Source organism: Gopherus evgoodei, chromosome 4, assembly GCF_007399415.2.
Source record: "Gopherus evgoodei ecotype Sinaloan lineage chromosome 4, rGopEvg1_v1.p, whole genome shotgun sequence".
Lineage (NCBI taxonomy): Eukaryota > Metazoa > Chordata > Testudines > Testudinidae > Gopherus > Gopherus evgoodei.
The window spans coordinates 72,298,943-72,322,666 of NC_044325.1; the positions used below are offsets into that span (position 1 = coordinate 72,298,943).

The window sequence follows — 23,724 nt, forward strand, 5'->3', positions numbered from 1 at the left end:
CATCAAGAAATATTTCTGTGGAGAGTCACTCCTCTTCCAGCCTGGTGCCTGGCTCAAGTAGCAAACTAGGTTTCTATAGCACGTTTCAGCTGAGCTTATCAAAGAGCTTCAGAAATGTTAATTAAGCCTCAAAATACAACATGGCAACCACCATCCCACCTGCTGAGAGGTAAGGAAATATTAGCATCTCTAACTTTGTAATTTGGTGGTATGAGCTGGGAATGAACAGAACCGAGGAATACTGACACTCAGTCCTTTCCATTAATCATTAGACATACTGCCACACTATTAATCACCCAGAAATGTAGTGCCTAACTTGTCTTAGGTGTTTTCTGATGTTTTTCCGTGTAACATACTGACATTATAAATTGATAGAAGCACAATCACACAAAGATGTTTGAGTGCATAATCAAGGGGCCTGTGGAAAAATGGAGGTTACTTACCTGTAACTGAGGATTTTCAAGATGTGTGGTCCCTTATCTGTATTCCACACTTGACTACCCATGAGCAGCATGCGCCTGAACCAGAAAATCCTGCATGTAGTGTCTGTTGATCCATGTCTGCACTCTAGATCTCCTCATGCTCAGCATTGAGGGTAATGCAGACCAACTGCCTCTCCAGTTCCTTCTCAGCTGTGAACCCAGTCATGATTTGAAGCAGAGAGAAAGGAGGGCAGATAGTGGAATATAGATAGGGACCACACGTCTCAAAGAACCTCCACTTACAGATATAAGTAACCTCCATTCCTTCCCCGAGTGCTGGTCCCTGTGTATATTCCACATGTGGGTGACAGGTAAGCAGTAGTCAAATAGGAGGAAGGTGTGAGGATGCAGGTGATATAGATGCTTATAACACTGCATCCCAAAAGTTGTGTCTTCAGAAGAGACATGGACTAAAGTGTAATGCTTTGTGAAGGTGTATATGGACATCAGGTTGCCAACTTACAAATGTCCAGCATAACCACTTGTTGAAGAGATATTACTGAGGTTGCCTGTGCTCTAGTGGAATGGGCCCTCACCCCACCTGCAGGAAGGAAATGCAGCAACTGTTAGCAAGGGAGGATACAGCCAGAAATCCACTGAGAGAATCGCTGAGCAGATATCACTTGACCCAGTGTTCATTCTGCCGTAGCAACAAACAGTCTAGCTGTTTTTCTAAAAATTTTTCTCTGCAGGTAGAAGGCCAAAGCTCATTTGATGTTGAAAGAATGAAGCCTCTACTCCTCACTGGAAGTAGGAGACTTCAGGAAGAATACCAGTGGTGAACTGATTGATTTTTAGAATTCTGAAATTATATTTGGAATACATTTCAGGTGGACTCAAAGGGATACTTTCTCTTCAGCATATGAGGAGTTGGCAGTGAGTGTCCCCTCGCACACTCACTCTACTAACCAACATGATAAGGAAGATGACCTTCATAGACAGGTGGGACATCAAGCACATGGCCACTAGTTCAAAAGGTGGCCTGGTAGGTACTGAGACTACAAGACTGAGGCCCCTTTGTTGTGTTCACCTCATACTGGTGCAAAGGTCCTGGTGAGGTCCTTCAGCAATCTGGTTGTAATTGGGTGAGTAAAATAAAACAGCCCTCTATCCAAAGGTGGAAGGCACTCATTGCTATTAGGTGTACCCCAGTGAGCTAATAGAAAGAACTGATGTCTTGAGAGTAAGGGGGTAACCTAGAATAGCAGGAATACTTGCTGTCTCTCGAGGATAATTGTTTCTGTTGTACCCAGGTGGAAAGAGACGCCTTTATTTAGCTAGACAGCTTTTTCTGATGCAGTCCTTTCTGCTGTGATGACACATCTTCCACAGAACATGGGGTAGAAGAGGTCTTAGAGAAAAGGCATACCTCAGTGATCTGTCCAGGATAGTAGAGGGATATCACCCTTGGATTCCCAACCTAGTACTGAATGGGAGCTGTATATATTGAACTTCCTGTTAATTTGAGAGGTGAACAGGTCCCAAGATGACACTCCTCATAGAGTGAAGATTATGTTTAGCACTGAATTGTGTAATCTCCCATTTGTGGTCAGTGAAGAAGTGTCTGCTGAAATTGTCCACCAGCAAATTTTGTTCACTTCAGAGGTACATCACCAAGAGTGTCATGTGGTTTCAGATCCACTTATAGAATTGGTGTAACACCACTATGAAGAGATGAAGGGATTTCGCACCTGCTAGTTTGTTTATGTAAAAGACAGGCATCATGTTGCTCGACATTATCCAGACATGTTGGGATTGTATAAGTGGAAGGAATGCATTGTAGGCCCATCTGACATCCACTGTGGGTTGGAGTGAAGATTTTTCCATAAGTCTACCCTTGTCAACAAGGGCTTTGAATTAGGCCCTGTTCCCCTGGTGGAGTTCAACTTTGCACTTGAGGAATTTTGACTAGTTCATAAAATCATACTTAACTAACAGAGCCTGGTAGTTAGTAATTTTAAACTCAGGCTGGTGGATATGAACACCTTGCTTTCTATAAGATCCAGTCATTTGGTGCCCTGTCCGCAGGGGTGGTCCTGGAGTGTTCTTGCGTGGATCTTTCTGCAGCTTCTTATACTGCTAGGGAGTTGGGGGTAGGGTGGGTGAACAAAAATTCTGCCCCTTTTGCAGGCATGAAGAATTGTGTTTCAGCTCTTTTGGGGACTGGGGTGCATGATAGAGATGTGTGCCATACCACTCTGGCTGGTTCCATGATGCCTTGTTTACTGGGAGAGCGACTTGATTGGGTCCCAAGGGCTGTAGGATGTCCAGGAGCTTATGTATCAGTAACCATGAACTTCCTAAAGTGGGATTTTAGGTCCAACAGTCACCTTCTCTAAGAGTACTTGGCATAGACGACTTGCACTTTCTGATACTCATTTGGTCACTCTTCCTGGCAGCCAGGCCCAAGTGGGGAGTGGGACAGAGGTACTGTTCATGACAGCTGAAGCTGGCCGCTCCAGGTCACTGCCGTGTGCAGCGTGGAGGCTGCCTATGAGAACCTGGCTGGGGAGGAGAGTGGGTTCCGGCTCTCTCAGCCCCTGTCCCCGGCAGCCAGTCCCAGGTGGGAAGCAGACAGGGAAGGCTGCTGCCACCTCTCCAGCTGGGCTCTTGCATGCATCAGAAGCGACTGGCCTGAGAAGTGGCTGGTCCTGCCCCTTCTGCTCCCTGCCCAGGCCCCACTGCCAGGTACAGGGGCAAAGCATTCCAGGGGGCAGGTGCTGCGAAAGAAGGGAGCTCCTCTCCCTCCATTGGCAGGCCAAGCAGAAATCTGAGTAGGGGGTGTGCTTTACCCCTCATTAGCCTCCACCTACTCATCGCCTATGGTACTTATTATTGCCTGTGATCATCCGACAGCAATGACAAAGTTGGGGCAATTGCATCATCAGGTGAGGATGATATGTCTGTCAGTACCATTGGTACCACTGGATCTGGCTGCTGTTGCCTAAGGGAAGAGGTCCAGTTAGACTGTTGCACAGATCCAGGGTGCTGGGTACAGGGATCCCATGGACCCCAACAGGGCCAGTATGATCGTTCAAAGGCTGGTTGGGGAGGACCCCAAGGGCACTGGCTACCAGAGCTATCTTGGAAGGTAATCTTGTCTGACCACCCTGACAGTTAGGACAGTTGTCTGGGTGGAGGATAGGTCCAAGATAGTTAAGAAGCCCTGTCCATGCTAATCTTCTGGACATCACATTCAGCTGACAAGAAGGTTGGAACCTGATCCACTGGTGGTACTGTCAGTAATGGTGGATGGAGTCTCTAGCTCGTGGACAGAGCAGGGGGAGTAGCTTTCTCTCCTCAAGGTGATTTCCTCTTCTGGTGTCAAAATGTCCCTCAGAATGACTGGACCCGAAAGCAAAGGAGATTAAGAACATAAAAACAGCCATAGTGGTTCAGACCAAAGGTCCATCTAGCCAAGCATCCAATCTTCCTATGGTGGCCAGTGCCAGGTGCCCCAGAGGGAATGAACAGAACAGGTAATCATCAAGTGATCCAACCCCTGTCATCCATACCCAACTTCTGGCAAACAGAGGCTAGAGACACCACCCCTGCCCATCTGGGATAATAGCCATTGATGGACCTATCCTCCATGAACTTATCTAGTTGTTTTTTGAACCATGTTATAGTCCTGGCCTTCACAATATCCTCTGGCAAAAATTCTCACAGGTTGACTGTGCACTGTGTGAAGAAATACTTCCTTTTGTTTGTTTTAAACCTGCTGACTATTAATTTCATTTGGTGAGCCCCTAATTCTTGTTTTATGAAAAGGAGTATTTACTTTCTCCACACAAGTCATGACTTTATAGACCTCTATCATATACCTTCCTTAGTCATCTCTTTTCCAAGCTGAAAAGTCCCAGTCTTACTAATCTCTCCTCATATAGAAGCTGTTCCATACCCCTAATCATTTTTGTTGCCCTTTTCTGAACCTTTTCCAATTCCAGTGTATCTTTTTTGAGATGGGGCGAATACATCTGCATGCAGTATTCAAGATGGGGGCGTACCACAGATTTATATAGAGGCAATATATTTTCTGTCTTATTATCTATCCCTTTCTTAATGACTCGCAACATTCTGTTAGCTTTTTTGACTGCTGCTGCACATTGAGTGGATGTTTTCAGAGAACTATCCACAATGACTCCAAGATCTCTTTCTTGAGTGGCAACAGCTAATTTAGACCCCATCATTTTACATGTATAGTTGGGATTATGTAGGTATGGGAGGGCAAAAATATCCCCCAGGGAGGCATAGGTCTCAGTTCTAGAGGGCACTTGGTCCCAGTAGTTAGCTGGTATCATTGAATCCAGCATATCCATGGTTTCAGTGGTCTGCAGGGCCTTACATAATCACGACAGAACAGTCAGAGGAGAAGAGCCCCACCTGAAGTTCTTGGTCAGTGCAGGCAGAGGTTTATTCATTGGCTTACCAGCTGGTACCAGAGTCAGCACCCTTAGATGCTTGCTCCTGCTACTTTACCCTTGTGGTCAGGAGGCTTAAGCAGACATAAGTCTTTAAGAACTGAGTGAGAGAACTAGCCTGATTTGGAGGGAGCTGGGGAAGGACCTCTTCTCTTGGGAGGAAATCTGGACTGCAATCTGTTCTTGTACCTGTGAGACTGTCCCTTACTCTCAAGAGAAGCCTGATCCCATAGGTCTTTGGGTTTATCAGATCTGACCTCTTCCCTGGAGCTCATGCTCAGAGGGGCGCTGCTCAAGGACTGAGGCCAATGTACAATAGGATACGGGTCCAACTGGGGTCTCATGGCTTTCTCTGTGAGGTACTTCCTCAATCGAGGCTTGTCCCTCTTGGATCCAGGGAGGGAAGGAGAGGCAGATACTAGAGTTAGTGGAGATATGTGCCTCCCCACGCCAGTAGAGACAGTGCTAGTGTTCATCGCTGATTAAGAAAGAGCGAGGACAGGAGACACAGTTCTAAAATCTTGGAACTCTCGGCACAATCCTTACCCAAGGGATGGGGGAAATGGAGAGTGTTCCCAAGATGGGGAAAACTTAATCTACACTAACTATAATAGACTACAAAACACACTAAAACACTAAGAACTATGTCAAATTATATTTACAGGTAAGAAAGTGCAAAGATGCTTAAAACATAGATGATGCTGACTCAGGCCATGTAGTGGTAAGAGGGAACTGGAAAGCCAGTCATTCTGCACCTCCCCTTATACATTCGGTACTGAGCAAAAGGAGCTCCAGAGTGCAGGCCAATGGACACTAACTGCAGGGTTTTCTGACCTCAGGTGCATGGCACACATGCGTGTGTGGAATAAGCATAAGGATAGCACATGAAGAATGGGGAATTACATAATTCCACCCTAAGTATCCTTGAGAAAACAGCAGCAAACTATCTTACACTGTGCGTTCCTAGGGAGCCAACAGCCAGAAGCTAAAACCATTTAAAACATGATTCTGACTTCAGACTTTCTATGAACAAGTTTTTTTTAACAAAATAAAACTCTGCATCATTTACAGTTCTTCCTCAAATGCAGCTGACAAAATTTCATCCAGATGTTTGCTATGCAAGAACAATAGCGAGCAACAAAGCCAGGCAAGAAGTTGAAAACATAGTAAGTGGAGAAATAATTATAATGAAAAGAAGAGCAGGGAACAGAGTGGGAGGGGGAACCTGCCTGAAATCTGATATCACTTTAAAAGCGACACAATGGTTAATTTATTTTGTGTGTAGGACATCACATTTATTAGATTTTTTTCCTTCAAAGCCACGGGGGCTTGGCTGGTGAAGCCTGAAATTGTTGTTCCATAACCTTTGCTTTTAAATTAAACAAATGACCTCAGATTTTGGGGCCGTTTTTCACTCAGGGGAGAGTATGCCATTAAGAGAGTGCCAGAAACATATTTAATTATACAAGTCCCAAGAACTTCTCAAACGAGTGCAGACGTCCGCATATAGATTTCAGGGAAATTACTAAAAGTTCATGGAGCTTCATCAAAATGTGAGACGTGAAGGGAGGCACATGAAAGGCTCTGTATCAAAAGGGTATATTCAATTCGGGAGATATTCATCTGATTACCTAAGAGGTACTGCAAATCGGATATGCTCCGTTGTGCATCATATCCAACCTGGACAGATGGAAGAGCCTTTGTGCTCCATTTTCTGACATACAATTAGTTTTTAAGAGACGATCAAGTTACAGATACAAAGTTAAAAAAAAATTCAGGAGTAGCTTGTACAGTACCAGCTTGTAGCAAGAGACATTGCTGACTTTATTTCCTTGAGTCACTCTGGAGATTGCCACCATAAGGAGTTGACTTTGGTGTTTGTGTTTCAGTCTGAATGCTCTCTACACCTGCCTGACAGAAAACCAGTCCAGCAACCTCCCTAAACAAAGAGCCCTGTATAGAGCTTTGAAAACCCAGACTTGCACAGACTGCCAAACTCAGGCAAATTTTATAAATTACAGCATTTTATCTAAACTATGAGTAATTGTCATACTCTCTTGGCTCTCCCTTCCTCCTCCGCATACCCACCCCCATCATTGGCAATTACCAGGATCTTTGTATGTATATAATCAGAATAAATTCTCCTTTCCAGTCAGACTCCTCCTCCTTCCTGATTTTGCTGTTTCAATCCTTTGTTTTCACTATCATGACTGTGAATGATGATGTCATGGACACTGGATTATGAAATCGATAAACAATATGGGCAGGCTGGTAGAAGATGTTTATTAAATGGGGAAGTTTCTGTTTTACATCCAAATATCTCATTGGTATTGAGAGTTACTGGTGGGAGAATGATTTGCATGGGTTCACAAGTTCAGAGCAAACATTCTCAAAGTTATTAAGCAAAACTTCCATATTTTCTTTATAGGATGGAATACCGACAATACAAGTGAGATTAACGCATGCAGGGACTTACAAGCATTTCATAGCACCTAAACACTAAATACATCCTTATAAGACTAATAACTATTTTGAGCAAATCTTAACATACAGGTAAACTGGTCTGGTCTCCAGCTATGAGTTTCTCAGTTCTTAGCTAATGCCTGCAGCCTGGGCAAGAGCTGGAATCTAGCATTCCACCATCATAGCCACAATGAAAATGCCTTTTGTTTACTTTTTCATTTATATCCCAAGATTTATAGATCGCTGCTAACATCTGCAGGAGTATGCACAGATGTATGAATCCAGCCACAGACTTACAAAACGTACAGAAAGAAAACATCTAGTCCTTCCCCTAACTAATGCAGAATTCTGCTCTTCAGTATTGTATTTTGTCCAGTATAGTTTTAAATGACTTCAGCAATGGAGCCAGGGCCATCCAGTCAGGAGTTAAAGGTGCAGCTGTTTTGAGAGGCAGGCACAAGGCAAGCTGCACAGACAGAAGAACAAGCAGGGGATGCATGAGTTATTAATGGCCAGTTGGTACACCTTCAGCAGTTGTGACTCTGCCAGACATCCTAGGTGAGGAACTGCATCTAGGTGCCAGCCAGTTGGTGGGGAAGTGAGATAAAGAAACAATTCCATGAAAAAGGGATGTAGCAGGACTACAACCTTTTGATCTCTGTGCTCTTCCTGATGCACCACCAAAGTGGTGTGCCAGATCTAACAGATTAAATTTCAAGGTGGATTTAAAGGCACTCATTGGGTTGATCCTGCCCTGGAAGGGGACTTCTGCTACTTCCCTAGAGAGACTATTCAACAGTCCAACAGATTCCATAGTCAGGAACTTTTTCCTGATATTTAGCTCAAATATTCTTTTGTTCAGCTACATTCCATTACATATTCATATCCCGCCCTACATTAACCCTTCCCCCTCTTCAGGTACTTCCCAAGAGTTACCAAGTCCCCACTTCCTCAATGAGTGTCTACACACTAGCCTTTTTTCCTTCAAATTTCCCATCATTAATGGTTGGAGCGCTAGAACAGAGCAGCCCTCAATATTTTAACCATCATGTCATCCAATTCTGCACAGAACAGATCTAGGTAACACTATGGCTAAAACAGCAGCAGATTCTAGATCCTAGAGCTTGTATCATTGCTACTATGGAAACAGTGCTATAGAGGGAAATTTCAGAGAGAAAAAAGGCTAGTGCAGACAAATCCTTAGTCTAGCCAAGATATGCAGACTAAGTTATTTTAATCTTCTTCATAAATCAATCTGTCAAGAGCTCTGATCGCTTTGATTGCTCTTCTCTGAATGCTCTTCAATTGTTTGACATATTTCTACTACAGAAAGACAAGCAGCTGCCAAATGTGATATACCCCCTGTTCAGTGTGTAAGATCTGCTGCTTCACAACCAAAAGGGGAGCATAGAAAATCTGCCTATTTTGATTATATTAAGAGAGAAGCCATTTTTGTTGATTTTTATTGCTGATTTTTTTTTGGGGGGGAAGGGGGAAGGCTTGAATTTATCCTTTTAGGAGCAGCCCATCCATGGAAAGAAGTTCACTCACATGCCAGCACACCCCCAGCTCCAACCTCCAAAGAAAGTTAACAGATCCTAAACTTGCATGATTTAGGACAATAAATCACAATTACAATACTAAAGCAGGAAATACACACAATTTAAGCAGAAACACCAATACACTCATTTTTATTACAAATAAGGGGCGCCATTAATCATATGGTCTGTCTAGAATTAACAAGGAGTCAAATTTTCAAACATCCTGCAGTAAATCCAGAGCAAATCCAGCTGGAAAGCAGATATGTAAGTGGAACTAGAATATAGGCATGAGACTCTGAAGTGTGTTCCCTCTCCCGCACACACACACATACCCGTCAATCCTGGGCCACTCTCGCATGGTCTTATTTTGGAGAGTGAGCCATATGCTGTACATATTTCCGCAGGTCAACAGCTGTCCTTTCGCAGGGATGTTTTCCCATACATATAAATTCCCCTAAACTCTACTTTTCTAATGAAAAGAGATCAGTTGTTAGTGCTATAGAACTCCACAGAACACAGGGCTGGATGCTAGTGAACCACAGAGTCTCAATTTTACTTCTATTTCCCTTAACCAATGTATATACAGAGGTGGTCACCGTGTGAGCCAAACTGAGTTTAGAAAATGTATCCTTACCTTGAGTCTCATCTTCATTTATGAATTATGTTGAGAGAGTGGCATGACAATGCCCTGACATGGTTAAAGCATGGAATATAATGGAGAGAACCATAATTTAACTATATTCAAAATCCATGCCATAACCCTGTAAACTCCAGTCACTTTCCCTCTCAGTGTATAATTATAAGCCCCACTAACATAAAAAAATAGGTCAGTTCCCTTTGGATGTCCATTACTATCAACCAATGACATCAAGGAAGCCAGCGCATCTCCCAGAAGTGGAGTCAATACACAGTATTGAGCAAGCAGGCTTTTGGAGAAGTGAGAACAACAGTCGTTTGCTGGTTTTGACAACAGTCATTGAAAATGGTTTTCAGAAAAACCTGAAAATGGGAAACATTTGTGCACTTGACAGCAGCACATCGCATGGTCTGGCCATGGGGCTCTAGTCAAATTGTCGAGAGCACTCCCAGCATGAGTAGTCAATGTCATTGACCTTCTCCTCTGCAACAGGTGTTTACAAATGCTCATGGGAGACAGAGCTAAGTGCGTGGAAAAGACAAACGAACAGTCTATTACAAGGCTCTGTGCTGGCACCCATGTTTCTCAACATGTACACAAATGACCTTCCACTTACCCAATTCTGCAAGTTCATGTACACAATGACATTTGCTTAGACATCCAAGCACGGTCCTTCGCGGAACTTGAAGACTCCCTAAAAGCTCACTGGATTAAGATGGCCAAATACAGTAGTCAGTGGTATTTACAACCAAGTGTGGCCAAAACAGTTTTTAGTGTGTTCTGTCTTTACTATGCCAGAACAGTCCAAGAACTGACTACTTTCTCAATGGACATTTCTTGAAACAGGATTCCCACTCTGTCTACCTTGGAGTAACCCCAGATAGATCTCTCACATATCTTCTTAACCACTTGAGTAAAACTGTGACTAAGGTGAGGTCACATAACCTTCTAAGAAAATGGGCTGACAGTTTGTGGGGAGCAAACGCTCAAACTCTTTGATCATTCAGTTTAGCCCTCTGTTACGCTGTAGCAGAATATTATGCTCCAATCTGGCTCCATTCATCCCATGTCAAATTGGTTGACACACAACCGTACTCAACTGTACACATCGTAATTGGGATGCTTCTACCCACACCAATACTCTGGCTCGAGTTAAGCAACATCACTCCTCCACACATCCATCATGAGGACACTAAAGCCAGAATGGTTGAGATGATCAGGGCAAACCTATGCCTACCACTATACACAGACCTCTTTGATCACCCAAGAGCATGCTTGTCATTGAGGCAACCATTGTGGACCTGCTTGCCCTGCTCAGATTTCCCTGCATCATCAACATGGCATGAAGAATGATCTGCAGCTGACATCAGCAACTAGTCTATTATAACTGGCCCGACCATGCATGTATCCAGCTTCAATTTGCCATGCCACTCATGAGTCCTTCTGAACTGATTTTGAATGGTTCAAGTTTAAAATGCAACCAGCTTTCACACATGGGGCAACAAGAGGATACTACATGCCAATGTGGTCAAAGACAGACAATGTCACTGACAACTGCGCTTTGACCAGTCTTGATGGTGGTCTGAGGGCTCTGAACTTCACTGATGAGGATGCTGTAAATTGGCCTGGCAAGCTTCATATCTGATAGGAAGATCAAGCATGCCCATGTTTAGGAGTGGAAGAATTTGATTTTTTTTAATATAATTTCAATGGATAATATCAAGGTTTATTTATAAGCCTTTTTTCTATTTTTATCAAAAAAATTTGCATGTTGTGGGAAATTATGGGGGAAAGTCAGACAGTGGGGAATCAGACAATCATTTAATGAGAGTAAATATTGAAATTCAAAAAGTTAAAGCTTTATAACCGTTAAAACAAATTGTCAAAATCACATCAAAATATACAAAGCAAATATCCTTAATTCAAACTCTAAGTTTTCAAGCACCACTTTTCTTTGCCATCCATAAATTTCAATCATAAATGGAAATATTTTATCATTGATGGGTGTGTACACTGAAATCGATGTTTATGTTATCTGCAGATAAAAATCTAATTCTTCCAAGCCTACCTATACTACTCAATAAAGGCACTAATATCCATTAACATAACTGGGGATTATTCCCTCTCTGGTGTTCATATGCAACTCAGTATTAGGTGGGGTCTTTCCTTCTCGCTGTGCATATCTGAATTGTTCTGGGCTCTTTCCAACCCCACTTAAGGCTTTGTCACTAAAAGTCGGGCAGAGTAAATGCTGTTTGTCGGCACTTTTGCCGACAAAATACTTCCACCCGCTACGAGCAGGGTTTGTATTGTTGGCAGGCAGTGTAGACAAAGCCTAAGAGTTGCGTATGCATGTACATAAATTCCCTGACAAATGCATGTACATAAATTCCACTAACATTATGGGGGCCTGTTCAAGGAGGAATATAATCAAGGCATCTTTGATGATTGCATAGCACTGTACAAGACAGAAATGAAATATCTCAATCTTTAGAAAAGACTGTCAATGATGAGCAAAAACCAGGTCTTTCTTTCATTACCATCCAAATATATACAGACCCCAGAAAGCTAATTCCACATTTCAAAAAGATAGTCAACTTGTTTATGAATTGTCCTTTAAAAAAAAAGTACTCTAGTTAAATTGGATAATATTTGACAAAGCCTCAGTATTTCACAAGATGTCAAGACAAAACCTCTCTTCTGTCAGACAGAACTTGTGTAAACCAGCCTGTAAAGGTTTTAAGGAGCTTGCGGCCATAACACTAAAGAGAGTAATCTAATGTATGTCAAAATGTTATGATTCTTTCTAATATTTTCAATATGAAGTACTGGAGCAGTTCACAGGAACAAGCAGCTTCACGTGGCTTATAAAACTACAAAGAGGAACAGCACTGACTCAAAAGCATGTTTAATGGCTGTCTCATCAGCTCTAATCTTCTCTGAAACAGAGGTGTTTGTGTTTTCATAGAGATTAACAATCTTTGTGACTGAGATAAGATTACCCATAGGGCTAGCCTTAAAAACAGGTAAAATAAATGACTAGTAGGAATTGTGAAGTTTGGGGGCCCTTGGTCATCTTATTAATTCCCTGCCTGATTTCCCCTCTCCATTCAGCAGCAGGCCTGGAGGGGAGTAAATTATAGTACTGTACTTGCCTGCATAGCTACCCTCTCTGTGTCATAAACAGAGTGTTAAGGGTTAATGTCTCTTATACCGGTAAAGGGTTACAAGCAGGAAACTGGACACCTGACCAGAAGACCAATCAGAAGACAAGATACTTTTAAATTCGGGTGGAAGGAAGTTTGGGTGTGAGTTCTTTGTTCTTCTCTCGGAGGGTCTGAGAGAGACCAGACATTACTACAGGCTCTCTAAGTTTCTTTTCATATATTAAGTAAAACAGGCGGTTTAGGCTTTTTAATTGTTTTATTCTATTTGCATTTGTGGATCTGGCAGGTTAACTTTTATAGGTGTAGTTGCTGGGAATATTTTGATTTGTATTGGTACTGGAGGGAAGGTCTCTTTCTGGTGTCTGTAAGCTATAAGACCCTGTACTATTTACATCTTGAAGTTACAGAGATAATTCTTTACTTTTTCCTTTCTTTTATTAAAAGATTTCTTTTTTTTTTCTTTTTTCTTTTTTTTTTTTTTTTTAAGAGAACTTGATTGATTCTTTCTTCCTTGTTTCCCTTGTGTTACTCCAGGGCACTGGGATAACTCACCAGGACGGGTGGTGGGGAGACGGGAGGAGGAGAGATAGAATCTCTCTTTGTTTTCCTTGAATCTGTTTGCCTCTTTGTGGCGGGGAAGGGAGATGCTTCTCTGTATGGTGATTTAAGAGGTTAGATCAGTATCTCAGGATAGCCCAGGGAGGGAAGTTCTGAGAGGGGGAAGGTGGGGGAATGGTTTATTTCTCCTTGTTTTAAGAACCCAAGGGATCTGGGTTCTTGGGGTCCCCAGGGAAGGTTGGGGAGGTCAGAGTGCCCCAAAACACTATATTTTTGGGTGGTGGCATCCTATCAGATCTAAGCTGGTAATTAAGCTTAGGGAAATTCATGCTAGTATCTCATTCCTGGACTCTAAGGTTCAGATTTGAGAAAGAATGCTATGACACTCTGGTAGTGGGACTCAGGTTTTTTTCACAGGAGGATCTCAAAGTGCTTTAAAACAGATCAGTCACAAAGTAGGAGAGGTTATCCCAATTTAAAAAATAGGGAAACTAGGGCACGGAGTAGTGAAGTGACTCTCCGAAGGTCTCAGTGAATCAAAGGTAAAGTAAGGAATAGAATCCAGGTCTCCCAACACTGAGCCCCTTGCCTTGTCCACTAGACTAAACTTCTTAGACCAAGGGAGGAAGGGTCCTATGGAGGGAGGGCTGTGTGGCAGCTTCCAGCCTTTCATCCTCACAAATTGGAAGGCCACCCTTTCTCCACAGTCTAATACAATTTAAGATAGCAATGATGAGCAAGATTGAAAGGACACACTAAACCCACTGTTATACTTATGAATTAAGAAGTACTGTCCAGCAATCTGTGCTTGTTTTAAAGAGAATGAAAGGGAACACCAGCCTCTCTGACCTAGCAGAAATCTACAGACCAAGTCAAGTCAAAGAATAACTCTAACTTTTCCAAACAAACATTTCAAGACAGCAGCTAGTCAGCTGAGATTCCCTCTCTCCCTGCCTCCCTTTTCTTATACCTCTGTGCCTGCCAGAGAGGGCAGGGCTCTGCTCTTGGCCACAGCAACATGGTCATGACCTTTGCCCAAGTGAAACAGGCCATTTGTTTGATCTCTGTAAGAGGCACCTTTTGGTCTTGCTGGAATATATATTAATGTCTTTTGGTTTAGAAGGGTCCTTGAGTGGATTATACCATCATTTCCCCCTGCACCAAAATAGGAGTCGCTTAATTTTTCCTAAACCTGGGATGCTTATTCTTAATCCTGAGTATCTCCACTGATGGCAATACATAGCCTTCCTTTGTGCCTCACAGAGTAAATAATTAGTAGCAAATAAATATCTGATGTATTTTACTTCCTCTTCTGTTCAAAGAATATCTGTGCAAACAGACAGCATTTTTTCTAATGTATTCTTTATGCAAAACTATTAAAGTATGTTTTTTAAAAATGTTGCTTACTCTACATTTTGCTATTCAAGCTTTGCTGCAACTATGAGATAATGTGTTGTGGGGTACCTAGATAGATGGAAAGTGATTAGTATATTGGTTCTGATTCTGTTCCTTGAATGGATGTGCATTTCCCTTAAAAAACAGGATTTCTGGGACAAACGCTTAAGGAAAATTAATTTAAAATTTGCTTTCCACTAGGATTCAAACATGCAAGCCTACAACTCACTTTTTTCATGAGTGCACATGCTGGCATAACCTGATCACGTGAATGATTGCAAAGCAAAATGAAAAGGGCACAATCATGGCCACAATGAATTTGTTTAGGAATCTGAATGAATAGTCACAGAAAATGTTTTGCAATAGTTGTTAAGCTCTACTTCTAATATTTGTTTAACCTGACACAGCTTAAATCTATTTCTTCTGGGTCTTTCCATTACTAAAAAGTATTTATTGAGTTTGTCCTCTTCGTAACACATTTGAATACTGAGGAGTAGCTCCTCATGTAATGCTTTTGAGCCTGGTGACAGCTGAGAGCTGGTTTGGCCCTCACTACAACTCAGAGCAGCCATGAAGCTGCTCTAAATTACATCTGGCTGCAACAGCCCACAAGGGGCTTATTCTATAAGCCAAGATTCACTGAAGTGCAGCAACACTCTGGACATGCCCCAACATAACCCCTATGTTGGGAGCTGCAATAGGGATGGTGTAGGGCCAGCTATGCTGGCTGTACACCATCAGAGGATTCCTCTACGCATGAGGAATCTTCAGCTGGCCAATTAAACTAACTACATTTGCACTGCATCTGAGGTGTGGTGCAAACAGACTTAACAGATCCCAGGATCTTGCTCACTTTATTTCTGCCTGTATCATCTCTTTACTAAGAGCCAAATTCAGCCCTTCTGCAATGCCACTGATTTACACCAGTTACACCACTATGAATTCAGCCCTAAGGCTCTCTACTGTTGCAGGAAAATATTATCTTTTCTTATGTAACCTTTTAGGACCCAACCCTGCAACTACTCCAGGGTAGAAATGAGGTGAGGATTGGGCCTGATCCAACACATGATAATGGCCCAACAAATTCCCTTCTAATGCACAGTAAGACACAGAAGCAAAGAATAAAAGCCACTGTAGCACTTTGTTTCTTCCTAATGGGATATTTAGAACAGTGAAAGGTTCATTTCTGGATGATTTTCTAAAAAATTATCCACATACCAAACAGTTTACAGAAACATGACTTGGACATGGCTAACATAATGTTTTAGATATATATAATCCAACAGAATTAATTTCTTTTGGGACTAATATTGTATTATGGATCCTTCACAACTAAGTTACAAGCTCATATCCAGCTCAAGTTGGTGATGAATGAAAGGAATGGTGATCTTATGATAAGAACACAGTCATGAGTTCTAGATTATATTCCTGATCATATGTGATGGGGTATACAAACCTCACACTGGACAACAAGGGGTTAAGGAGCTGCCCTGGGCTCAATCATCCCTGGCCCGCCACACCTGTAAGAGATGCACAGACAGAAAGAGGAGTTAAAAGGGAGCAAAACAGCTCACTTGTGGACAGACCAAGGAAGAGAAAAGAACCTCTGCCTTGAAGCTCCTGAGAAAAGGACTAAGGGAAGGCAAGATCTCTCCCTCAACAACTGCCTAAAGGTCACTCCTTAAGGGAAGGGAAGACCTGTTTCTGTTATACCCAGAGAGGGAGGCATTCCCTCCCACCCCCATCCCCAATTTACTAACCCAGTTTATTTGTGTTGATTCCCTATGTTTTGTTTATGGACTACCCCTGAACGGGAGAGACTTGAAACTGACCTGCATGGAGGGCCAAGGCATGACAGGAGGCAGCCACCACCCCAGGAGGAAGACAGCTAACACACCATGCCCAGCTGCAAAGAGATACCAAGCAGTGAGCCTCCCTTAAAAGCCTCCTGAGATAGACTTCAAACTTTGGACAATAGCGGGCTGGTAGAAAGTGGCCATGGGAGGACAGCCTTAAGGTGCTCCTGAGTGTCAGACCTTGTGTTACCCTCAGAGGGCCCTGAGCCGGATCCCAGTGGAGTGGGAAGGACCAGGCTCCCCTACCAAAAGCCCCCTCTGCATGTTTAAGGGGCTATGCGCTGACCACTGTAAAATGGGAATGATAATTACCTGCATCACAAGAGTGTTGGTAGGCTAATTCATGAATGTTTTTAAAGTCATTTGAGCTCCTCAGCTGATCAGAGCAATAAAATTGCAAAGTATTATTATTATTATTTGCAGGTTGCTTGGTGGTAATATCAAGAGAGTTTGGAGGGTGTCTCAGTCCAATTCCTAGTGAACCTGTGTCCACAGTGCAAAAACCATCATGACAGCTGAGCCCCTTGCTGGCAGACAGAAAAAGTAGTGAATGGGGTGAATTCCACTTTTACTCACAGAGGTGGTCAATATAGATGAGCACTGAGGCATTTAATGGGAGAATTTGTAGGAAAAACTTGCACTTCTGCTGCCTGTTTTGTTCTTGTTCTGAGGATAAACAAAGATCTTCAAATCCCATGACTATCACTCCAGCACCTTTCACCAGCATGAATTCTCTTAATGAAAAAAATTCACATACAAAAGTCAACAAATCCCACCTCATTCATGGCGCTCCAGGGCAAAAGTTCAAAACAATGGCACCAGAAAATCAGACACACAACAAACTTCCATTACTATCCACAATAGCTGCATGAACACATTTAGCGTAATCACTACAAAAAATTACACCCACGCCATCTTCCAAAGTCCTGATTTTAGAACACCATCATCTTTGCTTGCATGAGCCACTAACACAATCTTTCACGTACAGAGAATCCAATGCTATCTAACAATAAAAGTATATTTCAGCACTTTTTTTCAGGATTTTTTGACACTTAACCAAAGCCAGAAATCACGTTTAACTGAGAAAAACCAGTTATGAACCTGTTTTGTAACCGTTGTTTTTCAGATGCACTGCATATGTCCATTCCTCTCGGAGTCAGTGCATCCCAGCGACTGTTAGTAACTTTTTCCCTCAACAGTACCCACTGGGCAGCACAAGTTTCCCCTGCTGCCACACACCACTGTATGCAGACATAAAGGGCAGAGCTACCCCTAACTCTCTCAGCTCCTTCTTGTTGCAAGTCCAATGAAGAGGTTAGAACAGGGGTGGGCAAACTTTTTGGCCTGAGGGCCACATTGGGTTTCGTAAATTGTATGGTTAGGTGAGGGGGTCGTGGCCCAGCACCCACCTCCTATCTGACCCCCCCCCAGGACTCTTGCCCCATCCAACCTCCCCTGTTCCCTGACAGCCCTTCCAGGACCCCTGCCCCATCCACATACCCCCACTCCCTGTCCCTTGACCACTCCCAGATCCCCGCCACCCCATCCAACCCCTCCTCTCATTCCTGACGGCCTCTGCAGGACCCCACCATCATCCAACCCCCACTTCTCCCTGTCCTCTGACTGCCCCCTGCTGCCCTATTCAACTCCCCTCTTATTCCTGACTGTCCTCCCAGGATCCCTGCCCCCATTCAACCCCTTCTTCCCCCCTGACTGTGCTGACCCCTATCCACACCCCTGCCCCCTGACCACCCCCCAAACTCCCCTGCCCTCTATCCAACCCCCCCTGCTCCATGTGCCCTTACTGCACTGCCTGGAGCACCGGTGGCTGGTAGCGTTACAGCTATGCTGCCGGGCTGGAGCTAGGCCACGCCACCGTCACCACGCAGCACAGAGACTGGGTCAGGCCAGGCTTTGCAGCTGCGCTGCCCCAGGAGCTCACAGCCTCACCACCCAGAGCATTGCACTGGCAGTGGAGTAAGCGAGCTGAGGCTGCGGTGGAGGGGGAACAGCAGGGGAGAGGCTGGGACTAGCCTCCCGGGCCAGGAGCTCGGGGGCCGGGCACAACGGTCCCATGGGCCAGAGGTGGCCCACAGGCCATAGTTTGCCCACCTCTGGGTTAGGAGGATGGGTTGTGGAATGGATATGTCCAAAACATCTCGAAGAACAACTGTTATGGAACAGATTAGTGACCATTTTTTCTTCTTCCCACTCCAGCATCATCTCTGGAGTCTTGAGCCACAGCATAGTGGTAAGGGGGCAGGGAGTGGGAGAGGGGGATTGGATAGATGGCAGAAGAGTTTGGGGGTGTGAATAGGGGTCGGGGTGGTCAGAGAGCGGGGAACAGGGGGGGTTGAATGGGGGCAGGAGTTGCGCGGGCCGTCAAGGAGAAGGGGTGGTTGGATGGGGCGGCTGGGGGCAGTCAAGGTGGGAGTTCCGGGGGAGGTCAGGGGACAGGGAGAAGGGGTGGTTGGATGGGGCAGGGTCCCATGGGGGCAATCAGGAAAGAGAGGGCAGTTGGATGGGTCGGTGGGGGGCAGTTAGGGGCGAGGGTTCTGTGTGTGGTCAGGGAGAAGTGGTGGTTGGATGGGGCACAGGTCCCGGGGGGGCCGTCATGAAGGAGGGGGGCTCGGATGGGGTGGCGGGGAGCAGTTAGAGGCAGGGAGTCCAAGGGCAGTCAGGGGACAGAGAGCGGGGGGGTGGATGTGGCAGGGATCTCGGGGGGACCGCCAGGGGGCGACGGATAGGGGGCAGGAGCCAGACTATGCCTGGCTGTTTGGGGAGGCACAGCCTCCCCTAACTGGCCCTATGCAATTTCTGAAACCCAATGTGGCCCTCAGGCCAAAAAGTTTGCCCACCCCTCCTGTAGATGGAGGTGGAAGAGAGAGAGAAAGTGCACAGCAAACATTTCTCCTTTTTATCATGTCCTTTCTTCCCTCTTGGTTTGCTCCCCCCTTCAGAGTCAGGTGAGCATTACCTCATCGTAGTCCGAACTGGCCATGGGAAGGGAGGTGACTCACTTGAGAGCCCAACAGATCCTTTGTTGTTGCCTAGGCCACCTTTGTTCCTGTGAGGCTGGGCTGGGTTTGTCCCACACATGCCCTGACGAGATGTGAACTGCCCCTCTGCTTCTGGAGAGTTTTTGCTTGGGCTTGTTTTAAGCCATCAGGACAGTTTCAGCTCATAACTATATACATATGAAATTACAACCTATAACATTACTATAACAACAATGCTCAGTGCATCACGAGCCTTCCAAAGACACTCAACATAAACTTTGCATTGGATACCACACAATCATACTATAAGGATGAACATGTGGGTGCAGGGTGCTCCCCCAAGGTACAGAGCGTCACAAATGCCAATGCTCTTCAGACATCGAATGTACACAAATACTCTTCCTCCCTGGTCATGTGTGGTTTGGTTAGAATTCAGGCAAATAAATTGGTTGATTGATATGGAAAGAGGAAATCACCTTTGGGATGAACTTTTGATGAGGACGCAGGTACAACTTGTCCTTAAAAACAGATTGTACATGGAAACCCTGACATTAATGCCCATACTCCCCTACTCTTCAGACCAAGGTAATGTCCACCAGAAATACTACCTTCATTGATAGATGCAACAGCAAGTAGGTAGCCAACGGTTCAAATGGGGGACCCATAAGTCTTGACAATAGTAAGTTTAGATCCCACAGAGGAATGGGGTCTTGCATTTGAGGGTATAATTTGATTAAGCCCTTTACAAATCATATGGACATATCATTGGAGAAAACAGAGTGATTGTCCACTTTAGAATGGAATGCTGAAATAGCAGCCAAATGTATTTTGATGGAACTAACCATCAAATCTTTGTATTTCAGGTATAGTAAGTAGTCTGGAATATGTTGAATTGAAGAACTGGTTGGTGATACCCCTTACTGCCAAGACTAGGTGGAAAAATGCCTCAATTTAGCAAGGTAAGTTCTTGTAGAAGATGGTCTAATATTCAGTAGGATCTTTTGAACAAGCCTGCTCTTGATTGTCTAGCTATGGAGCATTCATGCAGTTAACGGAAGGGATTGTAGGCTTAGTTGGGGTAGGCAACCATGATCCTGGGAGATTAGCTCTGAATCTAGTGGTAATTAAATTGAAGGTTTCACTGACAGCACCAGGAGAGTAGAGAACCAGCACTGATGGGCCCACACTGGGCTACAAGTATGACCTCTAGCCCGGTTCTGTTTTCTTTTTAGTAATATCCCTTTGCATGTCTCTTATAGGATGGGGAACTGCGTGAGAACTGGTATAAGAGAGTAGCTGATCCAGACCCACCAGAAAGGTGCAACCAAGAAGAAAAGTGAAAACCACCTTACCATATCCTGTCAAGTTGCAAATTTGATATAAGGTCAGCAATACTGTTTGAGGAACCCACTAGAAGGAAAACCTTGCTTACCACAGCAGAGTGGGGCTTCTGACACAACTGAACTCTAAATAGGGAACTTCTCTACAGTTTTCTGCAGCATGTATTATGGCCCAAGTATTCTTTCAACAGCTAGATGCTGCAGTTGCCATATAAGATGGTGACCAGGTTTGAATTCTTACTTGGAGTTACTTTTTCTTTTCACTGATAGATACACTGAGAAGTTAACTCTCTTATTATTGAATGAAAATGTGTAATTATTGCTCCAATTTATTTGGAAAATACAATACCCTGAAATGAGCACAGAAAGAAAATGCAGTATTATAATAAAGGTGTTACAAGGCACACCACACTTTTATAGTTATCAATGTAATATTGAGATCTGCAGTTTGAGTCACTGTACTTGAAGCATGATTACTGTATAGTCCAGGGGACACAATTGAAAGTTTATCCTTTTTTGATTTGTGGCAAGGTGTTTCTCTTTTGAATTGCTGATAATTACAATCAATGAACAGGAACATAGGATTTACCATATCAGATCAAGCCAGTGTCTATTCAGTTTCTTGCCTCTCACAATGGCCTCAGAAATACTAGTGCACATAGCTAATATGCATCAGCGATACTACAGAGGAAAATACTATAGAACTGGACACTGAAAATTTCTTTGTGGCCCCTAGTAAACATAGTCTTTTGGTTAACATGGGTGACATTCTCCCTTAAATGATGAAAGTTACAAAGAAATTTAAGTATCAGAGGGGTAGCTGTGTTAGTCTGGATCTGTAAAAGCAGCAAAGAGTTCTGTGGCACCTTATAGACTAACAGACGTATTGGAGCATGAGCTTTCGTGGGTGAATACCTACTTCGTCGGATGCAAGAATGTTTTTGAACTCCGACTATATTTTATGCTAAACTTGATAAACCCAATCCCATGTGCTCCCAAATATCAACAAGAGACTGCAAGTGACAGTGGGGATTTGCATGAGTATCAAGCTTCAGCTGTGATAAAATGGAGCTCCTACCTTCAGACAGGGACAAGTCATCAGCTGGAGACACCAGGTCTGCCTGGATATCAAGGCCATTGCTCAGCCGTGTGGTAATCTGATTTGTCAAGATAACCTGCAAACAGGAGGAAAAATGAATTATTATAGCTACTGGAGGACAGGTAGCAGCCCAGATGAGAACTAGAACATACAAAGACAGACAGACAACTCCACACTTTGACCTTCATCAAGTTCATTTCTCCTGGAAAATTTGAAGCTAATTGCAGTAACTCGTCAAAGGGATATTGTAAAAAGCAGAACAAACTGAGGAGATTTTTAAAGTTAGTCAAAGACAAAATATTACCCACCCTGTATATCTATACTGCCTTTTTTCAATAGCGACTGTCATGGGATCCTAGTCTCAGAGACAGCCCCTGTGAATATTGCAGAGATTCTATTGCCTGTCATTCTGTGATCCAGCCAGGTCACCTTTCAAGTTCAGTCACCTTTCAAGGCAACAAATGTCCAACTGAAAATCCAAACAAATGATCCTTCTCCCCCTCTTGGGCTATGCTGAAGTTCCCTGCCCTTCACCCTTACTCTTGAACCCTGCAGAGTTCTTCTTTGCTCTTGCAGCTGAGCATTGCCACCTAAGACTCTCCTCTTGGAGGCTCTTTTCCTCCTAGTAGGTATCCCACTGCCATCCTATATATTTGCACGTGGCCTTTGCACACTCTAGTTCTGACTGAGACCAGGAGCAGAAGTGCTGAAATACAGCACCATGAGAAAAGCTCTTGTTGTCATATTTCCACATTGACCAAGGATAGGCAGCACTCCAGATCTCACAAGGTAGCCTGTTTTCATAAGGTTTCCTGGCATGTTTTACTGATTCAAGAAGTTTCAATAAATAATAATAATAATAGTAAAAAAACGTAGCACTTATCTAGTATTATACAAATATTAATTCCTTGCTGAGGGATGAACCATTAGCAGTATAAAGTCAAAGCTCAGTTATTTTTTTCTAATGAGAGATAGAAACAAACTAGTACAAACATATAATGCCAACTATACAGGGAGACTGAGTGGGTAAGTGTGGATCTATTGCAGTGTAATCATTTGGTGGTAATGTAAGTGATTATCATTTCCCCAGAATTACCAATAATTGATCCCCACTCTTGGAGTCTAAGGAAAGCTATAGGCATGGGTCTAAGGGCCCAAATCTGCTAATAGTTGCACACATAAGTAAACCGACTCCATGCATACTCCCATTGAAGTTACTGGACCAGAGCTTCAGCTCTACCTGACACAGTGAAGGAAGGTACAAAGGTGGCCTAAAGCAGTGGTTCTCAAACTTCTGTACTGGTGACCCCTTTCACTTAGCAAGCCTCTGAGTGCGACCCACCGCAATAAATTAAAAACACTTTTTTATATATTTAACCATTATAAATTCTGGATGCAAAGCGGGGTTTGCAGTGGGGGCTGACAGCTCATGACCCACTATGTAATAACCTCACGCCCCCATGAGGGATCCTGACCCCCAGTTTGAGAATCCCTGGCCTAAAGGCTGCTCTAAGTTGCACGCAGGTGCAATGGCCCCCCATGAACCTCTTCTGGCAGATGGGCATCACCATACGGCAATGATACCATAACAACAACATGCTCCCTGGGCCAAGTCCTAAGAGGTGGATTGGCAAAGAGATGGCTCCTTACACTAGGGGAATTCCCAGATAGCCAGTTACATCAGCATTCTGACTGTTTTGTATCACCTGGATGGCATCCAGCAAAATGCCCAGAGGGGACTGTGGATCTTCTCCAATAGGAATAAT

At 43.8% G+C, this 23,724-nt stretch overlaps 1 protein-coding gene across 19 annotated transcripts in view; it reads right to left on the bottom strand.

The window, feature by feature from the left end:
* Positions 1-23,724, bottom strand: part of RAD51B (RAD51 paralog B) — a 651,811-nt gene that overhangs the window by 306,959 nt on the left and 321,128 nt on the right. For all 19 annotated transcript variants that reach the window (XM_030559741.1, XM_030559742.1, XM_030559724.1 and 16 more), the window contains one exon: positions 21,938-22,034. In XM_030559741.1, coding sequence (XP_030415601.1) covers positions 21,938-22,034 — 97 coding nt within the window. The remainder of the gene's footprint in view (positions 1-21,937; positions 22,035-23,724) is intronic.